A 14,696-nucleotide genomic window follows, 5' to 3' on the forward strand; every position below is an offset into this window, starting at 1 on the left:
AAATGGATCTTGCAACCATGGTGTTGAATTGGATGTACTGGGGCTGCAGTCTCAGCCCTGCCCCTTGCTGGGCAAGGACCAGCCTCATAGGATTTTTTTTTCTTGAGACAAACTCTTGCTCTGTCACCCGGGTTGGACTGCAATGGTGCAATCTCGGCTCACTACAACCTCTACCTCCCAGGTTCAAGCGATTCTCCTGCCTCGGTTCCCACGCAGCTGGGATTACAAGCACCCACCACCACGCCTGGCTAATTTTTGTATTTTTAGTAGAGACGGGGTTTCACCACGTTGGTCAGGCTTGTCTTGAACTCCTGACCTCAAGTCATATGCCCACCTCAGCCTTCCAAATTGCTGGGATTGCAGGCATGAGCAATTGCACCCAGCCAGCCTCATAGGATTTGAGGAGGGACCTGATGCCTTTGAAGTCCTGGGCACAGTGCTGGGTGCATAGGAGCTCAGCGAAGGCCGGGAGTTACTATTGTCATCACCGTTATTCTCGCTGTCTACTTGCTATTAACCTAGCAGGTGGTAATGGGGTGCCTCTGGAAGGTGGGTGCTTGTCTGGGCTGTGGAGCACGGAGGGTGCAGCCATTCCTCATGACCGTACTGCAAAAGCACCCCCAGCTGCAAGGAGCTCCAAACAGGGTGAGGAAGCACCTCAGGGAAATGTTCTTCATATAAACTCTTGTTTAAAGTGCAGTTGCCGGGCATGGTTGCTCGCTCCTGTAATCCCAGCACTTTGGGAGGCCGAGGCGGGTGGATCACAAGGTCAAGAGATCGAGACCATCCTGGCCAACATGGTGAAACCCCGTCTCTACTAAAAATACAAAAATTAGCTGGGTGTGGTGGCACGCGCCTGTCGTCCCACCTACTCAGGAGGCTGAGGCGGAAGAATCTCTTGAACCCAGGCGGCGGAGGTTTCAGTGAGCCAAGATTGCACCACTGCACTCCAGCCTGGTGACAGAGTAAGACTCTGTCTCAAAAAAATAAATAAAGTGCAGTTAAACCAGGTGTGGCAGCTCATGCCTGTAATTTTCCCAAAGGGGAGACCAAGGAAGGAAGATCACTTGAGCCCAGGAGTTTGAGAGCAGCCAGGGCAACATAGGGAGATCCTGTCTCTACCCACCATCCTCCCAAAAAAATCTGCCAGGTCTGGTGGCCCATGCCTGTGGTCCCAGCTACTCAGGAGGCTGAGGCAGGAGGATTTCTTGAGCCCTGAAGGTGGAGGCTGCAGTGGCTGTGATTTTGCCCCTGCACTCCAGCCTGGGAGACAGAGAAGACCCTGTCTCAAAAAATAAATAAATAGGCCAGGCGTGGTGGCTCATGCCTCTAATTCCGGTACTTTGGGAGGTTGAAGCAGGTAGATCACGAGGTCAGGAGTTCGAGACCAGCTTGGCCAACATGGTGAAACCCTGTTTTGACTTAAAAAAATACAAAAATTAGCTAGGCATGGTGATGGGCACCTGTAATCCCAGCTACTTGGGAGGCTGAGGCAGGAGAATCGCTTCAACCTGGGACATGGAGATTGCAGTGAGCCGAGATTGCAGCCTGGGTGACAGAGCAAGACTCCATCTCAAAATAAATAACTAAATTACAATTTATTGTATTTCTTCTGAATTGAAATGTAATGCATTCTCATTATATAAAGTTGGGGAAAGATATACACGTGGAATGAAGAAAATAATTACTTATAATCCACTACACAGATGGAACAGTTATTAATATTTTCCTGTTTTTTTGTATATTTATATAATCATATATATAGTCATGCGTCACTTAATGATGGGGAGATGTTCTGAGAACTGTGTCGTTAGGCGACGTCATGATAGTGTGAATATCCTAGAGTGTCCCGACACAAACACAGATGGCAGAGCCCACTACATGCCTGGGCCGTATGGTAGAGCCTGTCGCTCTTAGGCGCCAAGCCTGAGCAGCATGCGACTGCACTGAAGACCGTGGGCAGCTGTAACGCAGTGGTAAGGATTTGTGTATCTAAGCATATCTAAACGAAGAAAAAGTACAGCAAAAATGCGGTATTATGACCTTATGGAACCACCGTCATGTATGTGATCTGTCACTGAAACATCTTTAAGTGCAGTGTGACTGTATAAATGTATGTAGTTTCAAAAAACTAATTGGGCTGGGGCAGTGGCTCACACCTGTGGTCCCAGCACTTTGGGAGCCTGAGACTGGCAGATCATCTGAGATCAGGGGTTTGAGACCAGCCTGGCCAACATGATGAATCCCTGTCTCTACTAAAGAATACGAAAATTATCTGGGCATGGTGGCACACGCCTATAGTCCCAGCTACTCAGGAAGCTGAGGCAGAAAAATCGCTTGAACCCAGGAGGCGGAGGTTGCAGTGAGCCGAGACTGCTCCACAGCACTCCACCTGGGCGACAGAGTGAGACTCCATCTCAAAAAATAAAAAACAAACAAAAAACTAATTGATACCACATTGAATGTTTGTTTGTATCCTATATTTTCCCTTAATATTGTATCATAAGCATTTTTCATTATATCAAAAATTCTCTGAGAACGTGCTTTTTAAAGGATATATTTTAATTTTTTAACTTTTTCTAATTTAGACAATAGAATTATAAAGAGGAAAACAGGAATTACTCGGAGATCATCATCACTGTTATTATTTTGGTAGATATCCTATCATTTTATATGTGGACATAGATAATATCTATACTTTTAAACAAAAAATTGAGATATGGTATATATAGGTATATACCTATACATATCAACATTATACAGAGGATGTGTGTGTATATATATGTATCAACATTCTCAGTCACTTGTCTTGTGAGCATGGTGGTAAAAAGTCCTTGGCAACGTCTTTTAAAGGCTGCAGACATAACTGGACCATCCCCAGCTGACAGGCGTGTAAGTTGTCCGAAGTGGTTGGTGCCAGAGACACAGCTGTGATGAGCATCTCCGTGCATGGTTTTTGCACATTTCTCTAATGATCTTCCTGGGTCGTAGTACAAGGAGTAGAATTACTGGGTCAGAGAATATGGAACTGCAGGCCCTATTGCTGACCTGCTTTCCATAAATGTAGCATTTTACACGCTCATCTTCAGGATATGAAAGTCCTGAAGCCCAGCTAAGACGTGATGTTCACGTTTGGTGAGAACCCTGGAGGGGTGTAGGCTGTGGTCACCGTCCCTTCTCCACGCTTCGGTGGCCTACCTTGAATCACCTGCTTTGTGCGCTCCACATACACAAAACTCATTTCTGGAGAAATGAGTTATCAGAGCCCACTAACCGCTGCTGAGTCTTGAATGAGGACCTTAAAAGCGTCCGGTACTCTTGTGAGCTCCTCTAAAGGTCTTTGGCTGATGTGCATTTTGTAGCAGCACACTGCTAGAAACAGAAGCAACTCTGAGAAAGTTCGTACAGCCCACGTCAGAGCGTTCCTGAGAGCGGATTTTCCAAAGAGCGCTCCCTAGAACGTGGCTTCCCAAAGCGGAAGCTGCATCAGAGCCACCTGGGGTATTTACTGAATATTCAGCTCCTGGGCCTCACCCAGGTCCAGCCAATCAGAATCTCCAAGAACAGGCCTGGGAGTCTCTCCATCTCCTGGGGTGCTCACTGCGGAGGCACCCACATTTGAAGAGAGGGACTCAACACACTGAGTGGGGTCATTAATCATTAGTCAGCTTTCTTCTTCTTTTTTTTTTTTTTTTGAGATAGGCTTTTGCTCTTGTCACCCAGGCTGGAGTGCAGTGGCATAATCTCAGCTCACTGCAACCTCCACCTCCCGGGTTCAAGTGATTCTCCTGCCTCAGCCTCCCATGTAGCTGAGATTACAGGCATGCACCATCATGCCCCGCTAATTTTTGTATTTTTTAGTAGAGACAGGATCTCACCATGTTGGCCGGGCTGGTCTCGAACTCCTGACCTCAAGTGATCCACCCGCCCCAGCCTCCCAAAGTGCTGGGATTACAGGAGTGAGCCACCATGCCCAGCCTCAGCCTTGTTCTTTGGTTACAAGTTACAGAAACCTAAGTTGACCCATTTTCTAGTTTGCAGAATTCCAGGTCCAGGGGAGTGGTGATGGCAGCAGAACCTAAGCCAGGCCCTCATCCATGTCACCAGGAGGATATCTCTCTTTTGGCCTTGTTTTCTGCTGTGCTGCCTCCCTCTGGGTCCAGCCCCCAGCCCATGTCCAGTGGGGTTCAACCCCAGAGGCAGGAGCCTGTCTCCTTCCCAGAGCTGCAGACACTGTCACTGTCAGCACTGCCATTGGGACATATGCCACTAGGGTTGGTCAGGCCTGGGCACTCTCCTTCCTGCAGTGTGGGGTGGTCTCAGCCCCCCTTAACCCTAAGGACTGTGACCAGGTGACAGCTAAGATGTGGGCAAGTGTCTGAGTCTCTTCATGCCTCAGCTTCCTCATCTACAAAATGAGTGCAACAGTCGCACCCAGGAGCACTCCAAGCAGGTGGCCTGGCTTCCAGGAATTCTGAGCAGGTTGAGCAGGGCAAAAAGTGGGTCCCTCTTCATTCACACTTCCTTTTTTTTTTGGAGACAGGGTCTCACTGTGTCACCTGATCCTCTAGCCTCAGCCCTCCAAGTAGCTAGGACTACAGGTGCATGCCACCATGCTCAGCTAATTTTTTAAATTTTTGATAGAGACGGGGCTTCTCCATGTTGGCCAGGCTGGTCTCGAACTCCTGAGCTCAAGCCATCCACCCTCCTCGGCCTCCCACAGTGCTGAGATTCTAGGTGTGAGCCACCATGCCCAGACCTCATTTCCTTCTCATTTTACATTCAAAATGCTGCCTCCAGTGTCTCCCGGTTCCCATGCCCGCTGCGGTTCATCACGTGGTTCTATCTGTGGTTCTGCTGCTTCTGTTTTTAGCTCAACATTTATCTAACCAAATACCCAACTTCTCCGGGTGATTGGTTGGCCTAACACCTGGTACTTCAAGATGGAGAAAGGAAGAAGCACATCTTGGTGCAAACTAGCTGGCCCGGCTGCCGTTCCCAGCCCCGCTTGGCGAGCCCTGCCATTGGCGGTCTGCATGGGTGTCCTCTCTGAAGGTGAGGCTGGAGAGGGCTGCACTCTCAAGGGTTGTCATCCTTATGACACGGTGAGCGTCCGTGCAGTGCCCAGTGCATGGAGGTGCTCACTCAGTAGGATGCTCTTCCCTATTTCCTGCTGAGTCAGCGTGTTCCTCTTAAGAGGCTGATGGGATCGCCCCTCCTTTTCTTATTTTTAACTTTATTTTGAAAATTCCAAGCAAACACAAAATCAGAGAAAAGAATAAAGATGTGGCTCACATCTGTAATCCTAGCACTTTGGGAGGCTGAGGCAGGAGGATGCTTGAGTCCAGGAGTTCAAGACCAACCTAGGCAATATAGGGAGACCCTGTCTCTACAAAAGGTAAAACAGTCAGCCATGTGTGGTGGCGTGTGCCTATGATCCCAGCTGCTTGGGAGGCTGAGGTGGGAGGATTTCGTGGGCCTGTGAGGTCAAGGATGCAGTGAGGTGTGATCACACCACTGCCTTCCAGCCTGGGCAACAGTGAAACTCTCTCTTTCTCTCTCTCTCTGTCTCTCTCTCTCACACACACAGACACACACCCCCCACTCCTGTCAATTTCAGCTTCAGTAATTCTCAGCTCTTGTTTGGCCTAGGGGCAAACTGACCTGCCCCTGCCCGATGGGTTATTCTGAAGCAAGTTCCAGGCACCCTCGCCTCACAAGGAGGCCTTTCAAACCCAGGGTCTCTTCCTTCCCAAGGCCTGTGGGCGTCTGAGGTTCACACTTCTATGAAAGTCACCAAAATGCCATTGTGGGCCATGCCTCTCACAGTTCCTGTGGGTCAGGAGTCTTCTGGCAGCTCTCTGATGCCTGCAGGTCAACACCTACCATGGAGGCACACTGGGGAGGCTCCTGGGTCAAGCAGCCCTGGGTTTGGATCCTGAATGTGACCACGTGCCAGTTAAGACTTGGCCAAGTTCTGGAGCCTCTCCATGCCTCAGTTTCCTCATCTACAAAATAAACGTAATAGTAGTGCTCACCTCTGGAATCACTGTGGAGATTAAATGAGTATCTATTTAGTACAGTACATGGCACACATCAATTTTTTTTTAATGTCACCCAGTATTTTTGTCTTTGTCATGATATTCCCATCTCTGGATCCATCATTCCAGAAGCCCTTATGGGAATGTTTCTCTGACCTTGTGCTTCTTAGTGCACAAGACCCTTTCCAAAATCTAAAATGTTGTATTTTCTTGATTTTCTGATAAAGATACTTTACATAAATCTCCAAACGTCATCAAATTAATGGCAGTCTTCTCACTTGTTCAGGATTTTTTATTTAAGAGGCAGGGCCTCACTCTGTCGCCCAGGCTGGACTGCAGTGGTGCAATCACAGCTCACTGCAGCCTCACCCCTCAGGCTCAAGTGATCCCTCTGCCTCCGCCTCTCTAGTAGCTGATACCACATCATTCAGGATTATTTATTTATTTATTTATTATTTATTTATTTATTTTGAGGTGGAGTTTCACTCTTGTTGCCCAGGCTGGAGTGCAATAGCTTGATCTTGGCTCACTGCAACTCCCACCTCCTGAGTTCAAGCAATTCTCCTGCTTCAGCCTCCTGGGTAGCTGGGATTACAGGCATGTGCCACCACACTTAGGTAATTTTGTATTTTTAGTAGAGACAGGGTTTCTCCATGTTGGCCAGGTTGGTCTTGTGGTCCGCCTGCCTCGGCCTCCCAAAATGCTGGGATACAGGCATGAGCCATCGTGCCTGGCCAGGATGCTTGATTTTAATTCCTGGGCTGTCCTGCTCTGTTGATGAGGTATTTAGCCCTGGCAACCAGTGCCCAACTGTCACACAAAGTGCTTAAGAATAGGGGTGAACACAGAGCAACCCACTGATCTCTGCTTCCTATAGAAATAAGGAAGTCCTGCTTATGCCTGGAGTCCCAGCTACTTGAGAGGCTGAGACAGGAGGATCACTTGAGGCCAAGAGTTCCAGAGCAGCCAAGCAGCATAGCGAGACCCCCCACCTCTAAAAAATTTAAAAACTTGGGCTAGGCACGGTGGCTCACACCTATATTCCCTGTATGTTGGGAGGCCAAGCAGAATGATCACTTGAGCCCAGGAGTTCAAGACCAGCCTGGGCAACATAAGGAGACCCATCTCTACTAAAACAAAAGTTAGCTGGGTGTGTTGGCGTGCGCCTGTAGTCCCAGCTATTTGGAAGGCTAAGGTGGGAAGGATCGAAGGATCGCTTGAGTGCAGAAGGTCAAGGCTGTAGTGAGTCGTGGTTGTGCCATTGCGCTCCAGACTGGACAGCAGAGTGAGGCCCTGTCTCAAAAAAAAAAAATTTTTTTTGTCAGGGACGGTGGTGTGCAACTGGAGTCCCAGCTACCCTGGAGGCTGAGGCAGGAGGATCGCTTGATCCCAGGAGTTGGAGGCTGCAGCACGCTATGATCATGCCTGTAAATAGCTACTGTCCTCCAGCCTGGGCAACATAGCTCTTAAAAAAAAGCCAGTGCGGTGGCTCACACCTGTAATCCCAGCACTTTGGAAGCTGAGGTGGGTGAATCACAAGGTCAGGAATTCAAGACCAGCCTGGCCAAGATGGTGAAACTCTGTCTCTACTAAAACTACAAAAATTAGCCGGGCATAGTGGTGGGTGCCTGTAATCCCAGCTACTCAGGAGGCTGAGAGAGTGAATTGCTTGAGCCCGGGAGGCAGAGGTTGCAGTGAGCCGAGATTGTGCCATGGCACTCCAGCCTGGGTGACAGAACAAGACTCCCATCTAAAAAAAGAAAAAGAAGTAAGGATGTCTAACTATTAGAGATAGACTCATTTATCCTATCATTGGCAAAAAATAATAAAGCTTAAACAGCCTATCAAAATCTTGCTGATGAAGAAAAGGTATACGAAAAAATGTTAGTTGGCAACAAATGTTATAAAGTAACAAACATTGACAATTACTTAAAAACATAAAGACAGAAAGAAATAAAAACAGCAGTTGTGAGGTTCGCCCTGGGTGTTGTTTCCCTGATGCACCACCTCCCAAAAGGAGAGTTTCGGAGCCCCACTCACCCTTGGACTCCGGGGTTTTTAATCTACTTTAAAAAAACCCATTTGCTCTTTGGAGATGTTTTCTGAAGGCTCCAAATGTGCCCCACATCCACGTGCAGACTCGATTAGCTGATGAGTTAGTTTATATCTGAAGCTGCACGGGGAGAAGATTCTGATCTTTTGTTTTCAAGTCAGATTTATAGTGATTAAAAAAAAATCTTCTCAGGGCTTTGAAACTAACCCAGGATTTACCGGGGTTAATGAAACATTTCCTATTGAGATGTAGCCATTCCCCCTCCTTCAGGAAGCTGCTTGGAGTATATGCCTTGCTACTGGAGCGTGCTCACACTTGGTTACAGGAGAGACGCAGATGCAGGGTTTAAACCAGCACCCCAAAGACTATCCGTTATTGATATTTTTCTTACGTCATTACAACTGTCTTGGGGATTGGAAGCTAGTTGGTGTGGTATGCGGAAGCCGAATTATACGAGAATATAACCCTCCCTGAAGAATTCCTTTTGTGGAAAGCTGTGCTCAGGAGCAAAACACAGCCAAAGTGGTCAGGGTGGGCTGCTCCTAGAAATCACGTTTTAAATGGAAGGTCTGCAGCGTGTGTAATGTTATCGGAGGACCCCTAGCTTAGGTGTCACCGTTTCTACAGATGATTTCACATACAAGGCACTTCCATCCTCTCTGTTGGACTGTCATGTTGGGATGGGGCCCAGTATGTCATTCACTTCCCGCTTCCTTGCGGCTTCCCTTCTCTCTAGCTTGCAGAGTGTTGTATAATCTTGACAGGTGTGGGCAAGGAATTAACATCAGTGCAGTCACCTAGTTCTATAAACTTAAGGCTAGTCCTGCAGAGACGTATGTGCCCAGCAAGTGCCCAGGTGGTGGATGCTTGGCAAATGTTGATTGAGTGAGTGAATGAATCAATGATGCCCATCGTATTTGCCAGCAGAGACACGGAGGAAGACAGGGTGTCTGATATACTCAGGAGCTTTGGCATAGCTTAGGAGCATTTAGAGAATAACTCAATAGTCGCTTAACTTTTTATTTTGTTTGCTGTTTATTTTTTGCTAAACTGTAAAAAGGTGTGCATCTTTTGACTCAACAAATGTACTTTTTTTTTTCTAGACCTATAACTACACTCAAGTCCCAAACACTTTTAAAAGTGTATCTTGACCGGGCGTGGAGGCTCACGCCTGTAATCCGAGCACTTTGGGAGGCCAAGGTGGGAGGATCACCTGAGGTCAGGAGTTCAGGACCAGCCTGGCCAACATGGTGAAACCCTGTTTCTACTAAAAATACAAAAATTAGCCAGGTGTGATGATGCACACCTGTAATTCCAGCAACTCTGGAGGCTGAGGCAGGAGAATTGCTTGAACCTGGGAGAGAGGGGTTGCAGTGAGCCAAGATCGTGCCACCTTACTCCAGTCTGGGCAACAAGAGCAAAACTCCATCTCAAAAAAAAAAAAAAAAAAGAGTGTACTTTTTTTGTACAGAAAAATATACCCGAGTTCATAATGATGTATATATGGAAGGAGTGATTTTAAACACATAACATATATAAATATTGAGATGGGATCTCACTATGTTGCCCAGGCTGGTCTCAAACTCCCAGGCTTTGGCAAGCCTCCTGCCTTAGCCTTCCTAGTTGCTGGGACTACAGGCCCCCTGCACCGTACCTGACCTGAAGGGACAATTCTTGCCACATATTTATTGTGTTGATAATCAAAACAACCCTGATATCCATTGATAGGAGATGAGATTGATAAAATAAGGCACCCCTACACTTAGTAGCCATTAAGAAGTGAGATTGGCGGGGTGCTGTGGCTCTTCGCCTGTATTCCCAGCACTTTGGGAAGCCAAAGTCGGGGATCGCTTGTCCCTGGGAGTTCCAGACAGCCTGAGCAACATAGTGAGGCCCTGTCTCTACAAAAAAATTTTTTTGAGACAGAGTCTCACTGTGTGGCCCAGGCTGGAGCGCAGTGGAGCGATCTCGGTTCTCTGCAACCTTCACCTCCCAGGTTCAAGCAATTCTCCTGCCTCGGCCTCCTGAGTAGCTGAGATTACAGGCAGTGCCACTATGCCCGGCTAATTTTTTGTATTTTAAGTAGAGACAGGGTTTCGCCATGTTGGCCAGGCTGGTCTTACAAACTCCCAACTTCGGGTGATCCTCCCACCTTGGCCTCCCAAAGTGCTGGGATTACAGATGTGAGCCACCATGCCTGGCCACATTTTGTTTTTAATTAGCCGGATATAGTGGCACATGCATTCAGCTACTCAGGATGCTGAAGTGAGAGGATCACTTGAGCCCAGAGGTCAAGGCTGCAGTGAGCCATGATCCTGCCACTGCACTCCAGTCTGGGTGACACAGTGAGACTCTGTCTAAAAAAAAAACAACAACCCATCTAGGGATTCTATAAATAAAAGCCCTTTTCATTCAGCGGCATCTGCCCTCCTTAGGAGACAGTTTCGGCTATAAATCTGGGGAGGCCTCATATATAATTTCTGTACATTTAAGTTCTCCTATCTATAAACATGTAGCTTGTGTTGCTTTTGTATTCAGAACAAAAACCAGAAAGAAAGATAAGCAAACAAATCCCCCAAAGCCCTGTGCGCTAATCTTCGTGGCTAAAGCATGGTCCCAGCTGGGAGGGAGGCGTGTGGCTGAGTGGCTCAGCCTCACCCATAATGAGGGGGCGGGGATTTGAGCCAAGAAGCACATGGGGATAATTTCTGCTCTGATAAAGACCCCGAGGGAATTTGGAAATGTGCACTTTGAAGAGAAGCCCTCAGTATGTTGGGTCTTGCCTGAAATGTAAATATCAGCAGGTATTTGCATCCTGAAGGTAAGAGAAGTGGCCCCGTGTTCTAGGGGAGGCCTTCCTGGCCAACAGAGGGTGTGCGGCCAGGCCCCTGCCCAGAGAGCCGTGGGCTTCCTGCAGAAAGATCAGAGCAAGACAAAACTATTTCTGCTTTTCACATGCAAAGCGTTTAAAGAAATTAATCCTGGATTACTATGCAGCCATTAAAAAGAATGCAGGTGATAGAGGCCAGGCGCGGCGCCTCACACCTGTAATCCCAGCACTTTGGGAGGCCCAGGTGGGTGGATCACCCGAGATCAGGAGTTCAAGACTGATCAGGAGATCAGCCTCCTGGCCAATATGGCAAAACCTTGTCTTTCCTAAAAATACAAAAATTAGCCAGGCATGGTGGTGCACGCCTGTAATCCCAGCTACTCCAGAGGCTGAGGCAGGAGGCAGAGGTTGCACTGAGCCAAGATGGCGCCACTGCACTCTAGTCCAGGCAACGGAGCAAGACTCCATCTCAAAAAAAAAAAAAAGAAAAGAAAAGAATGTCGGAGATAGTAACGCGTAACACCTGGGAAAGCAAGGCCTAGGGAGAGAAGGAAGATTGCACAGTCACTCAGCTACCGAGGGCACAGCCAGGGTTTGAAGCAAGCTGCTGGCTGACTCCTGACCCCAGGTTCTGTTCCTACATATGTATGATTTGGTACAAAGAAGGAAGAAAAGCCTAAAAGTTCAGGCATCCCACACTGGTTATTGATGAGGGATGGGGAAATTCAGGGCATTTTATTTTTTTTCTTCTTTATATCTCCATTGTTAGAATTTTTCATAACAAGCATGTATCAATCTTTACGGGTTTTATGATATAAAAGGGTGGATCACAATGATGGTGGAAAATATATATTTAAAATATTAATGTTCTTAGAATCGAAATGTTGTTACTTGCCATTGCCATGGCTTCTCCCTATTATTTCTCTTCTTTTTTTTTTTTTTTTTGAGAGCAGTTTCACTCCTGTCATTCAGGCTGGAGTGCCACAGCGCTATCTCAGCTCACTGCAACCTCCACATCCCTGGTTCAAGCAATTCTTCTGCCTCAGCCCCCTGAGTAGCTGGGATTACACGCACCTGCCACCATGCCTGGCAGATTTTTGTATTTTTAGTAGAGATGGGGTTTCACCACCAAATCATCAGGTCAGGATTTGCACTCCTGACCTCATGATCCTCCTGCCTCAGCCTCCCAGAGTGCTGAGAGGATCACAGGCGTGAGCCACCATGCCCGGCCCTTATTTTCTTTTCTTTAAAAATATTCACTGGGGGCTGGGTGCAGTGGCTCACTCCTGTAATCCCAGCACTTTGGGAGGCTGAGGCAGGCAGATCACGATGTCAAGAGATCAAGGCCAGCCCGGCCAACATGGTGAAACCCCATCTCTATTAAAAATACAAAAATTAGCTGGGCATGGTGGTGCATGCCTGTAGTCCCAGCTGCTCTGGAGGCTGAGGCAGGAGAATCGCTTGAACCTGGGAGGCAGAGGTTGAACCAAGATTGTGCCACTGCACTCAAGCTTGGTGACAGAGTGAGACTCCATCTCAAAAAGAAAACAAAACAACAAAAAAATTCACTGGGAAGGGAAGAGTCCCTGGAGGTGTTTGAGGCCCAGGTTCTGATGAGGGGCAGGGTGACAGTTGCCCTAAAGGGCGCTGTGAATGGGTGTTGTTCACATGGAGTAGAAGGCAATGGGCAAGAGCACCAGGCCAGGTCTTGGCCGCCATCACTTCGTCCACAAGGCAGAACTGTGCGTGCCTGCCCCACTCCTGGAAAAAGAGGCAGGTCTAGTTCCTGGAGGGAGGTATGCAGCATTTGGGGTCACAGTGTGGCATGAATAGCAGAGGGGGCTCACAGGGGTCTCCAGATGTGGCCATGCAATGACGCTGCCCAGCTCTGACCGCTCCCTCCTCAGCCCTGCTCCCTGCTCTGGGTCAGCGAGGAAATGCAAGGGAGGTGACCAGGAGAGGGTGTGAGTGAGGATGATGAGCGGGGACAAGAGACTGTGCCCCATCGATTGGGGATGTTCTAGATGGTATTGTGTGTTGGGAGGAGGGTGTGAGGAGGAGGGTGAGTGCTCCCAGCGCTGCGGGTCCATGAAACCATTACAAAAACAAACCTGTCCCCACCAGGAGCCTGCTTATAAAAACAAGGAATGGCCCCAGTTCAGATGTATGGTGTTCCTTTCCATTTAATAGGGAGATTATAAAACTTAATTCTAAGGACATCAATGGCTTCCTGAGGCTGACAGCAGGGATCACACAGACCCAGAGGCCTGTGTCGTCAATGACAGAGGTGAAAGTAAAGTGCTCTAGGGTGAGGGGACTCTGGCCCACCACCAAGAGGCCACCCCCAGGTCTTGAGGCCTGGAGCAGTTGGGCCAATGGAGGCCCAGATGCTGTATTTCTAAATGTTGAAAAGCTACCAATCAAATCACAAGCTGCTAAACAAATATTCGCCCTTGACAATTCAACCTTCAACATGAGCTGATTCAAAGTTCACACCTGAATGGACAGAATGCAGGGCCAGGCTGGGCCTGCCCCATGTGTCCTCCCAGCCCTGGCTCCATCCCTGGCCACCATGTGCATGCCGTTCAGGAAGTGGACAACTCTCTATACCCTCCAAACTGTGGCCCTGGGCCACCCTTCAGGCCTATGGATGGGCAACACTCCCTGGTTGCCCTCAGGAGGGTGAGATCCCCATGGGCCCCAAAAGTGGACTTAGGTTATTTGGGGGAGAGAAACCTTGGGTTCAGGTACCCAGAGTGTGGTCTAGAATGGGATGCATGGGCTTGAGATGGGCACCTCCTCTGCACCCTCCTCCTCACACTTGTTTCCCAGCATGGAGTGCCTTCCCTGACCTCCTCCTGGCCAGACCATTCATGGCTCTGCAGTAAGCCCACCTCTTCCAGGAAGCCTTCCCTAGCCCACCTGACTGGGAGCTCTTCCAACCTTTGATGATGTTCTCCTGCATCTTGACACTGAATCTTTAAGAGCCACGGTAGCCAACCTTTTAAAATCACTTAAGGGCACTTAAAAAAATACATCAGTATTTTTGCACCTGGGCCCCAGCCTCGTGCAACAGAACCCAGGGATAGAGCCTGAGCGTGGACAGTTTTTAAAGCCCCAGGGGTTTCTTCCAGGCAGCCAGGGCTGAGGATGTCAGTGATGGAGCCTGTTGTTAATTCACTCTTTCCTTGTGTATATTATTTCTTGAGCGTCTCTTCACATGGCCCAGACCTATGCCTGGCACTTAGTAGACACTGAGTAAATATTTGCTGACCAGCAATTGAGATTGAAAACCAGAATACAGAACTGTTCTAGTAATAATTGAGTGATTTGCACTTCACTGGCTTTGCACTAAACCAAATGCTCAGTAACTACTAGTAAATCAAGTGAAATTAACAAGGGCAGTAAATGATTATTCTAAGCCTCTTGTGAGTTTCAAGAGAAATTCTTTTTGTGGCCTCACTTGTGTCCACATTATTTACTTCATCATCCATCCATCCATCCATCCATCCATCCATCCATCCATCCATCCACATTTCTCTGCGCCTCTATAATGTGCCAGGCTCTGAACTAAGCTGCCAGGGAAATGGAGATGAAAGCTCTGGCTACAGCTTAATGGGGAAAACAGATGCGAGCCCGAAGAAGCAGAGCATGCACTGCAGCTGCCACCCATTATTACTCTCTACTGAAAGTCACAAGCTTGGGGCTGATTCATTTTGGCACCAGTCGCCTTCATGAATCCCTGTGGTCTAAGAGCAGCAGTGCTCAAAGT

General features: G+C 48.2%; 1 protein-coding gene across 26 annotated transcripts in view; it reads left to right on the forward strand.

Annotated features, from left to right (window-relative positions):
* Positions 1 to 14,696, forward strand: part of CFAP251 (cilia and flagella associated protein 251) — an 89,538-nt gene that overhangs the window by 58,764 nt on the left and 16,078 nt on the right. Inside the window, exon 21 of one of the 26 annotated variants that reach the window (XM_078337504.1) lies at positions 4,874 to 5,035. The exons of the other annotated variants lie outside the window; for them this stretch is intronic. Within the exon in view, the coding sequence (XP_078193630.1) occupies positions 4,874 to 4,927 (54 nt within the window). The 3' untranslated portion in view covers positions 4,928 to 5,035. Of the gene's footprint in view, positions 1 to 4,873; positions 5,036 to 14,696 lie in introns of those variants that run through there. 26 annotated transcript variants of the gene reach the window in all.

Source organism: Callithrix jacchus, chromosome 9, assembly GCF_049354715.1.
Source record: "Callithrix jacchus isolate 240 chromosome 9, calJac240_pri, whole genome shotgun sequence".
NCBI classification, from domain to species: domain Eukaryota; kingdom Metazoa; phylum Chordata; class Mammalia; order Primates; family Cebidae; genus Callithrix; species Callithrix jacchus.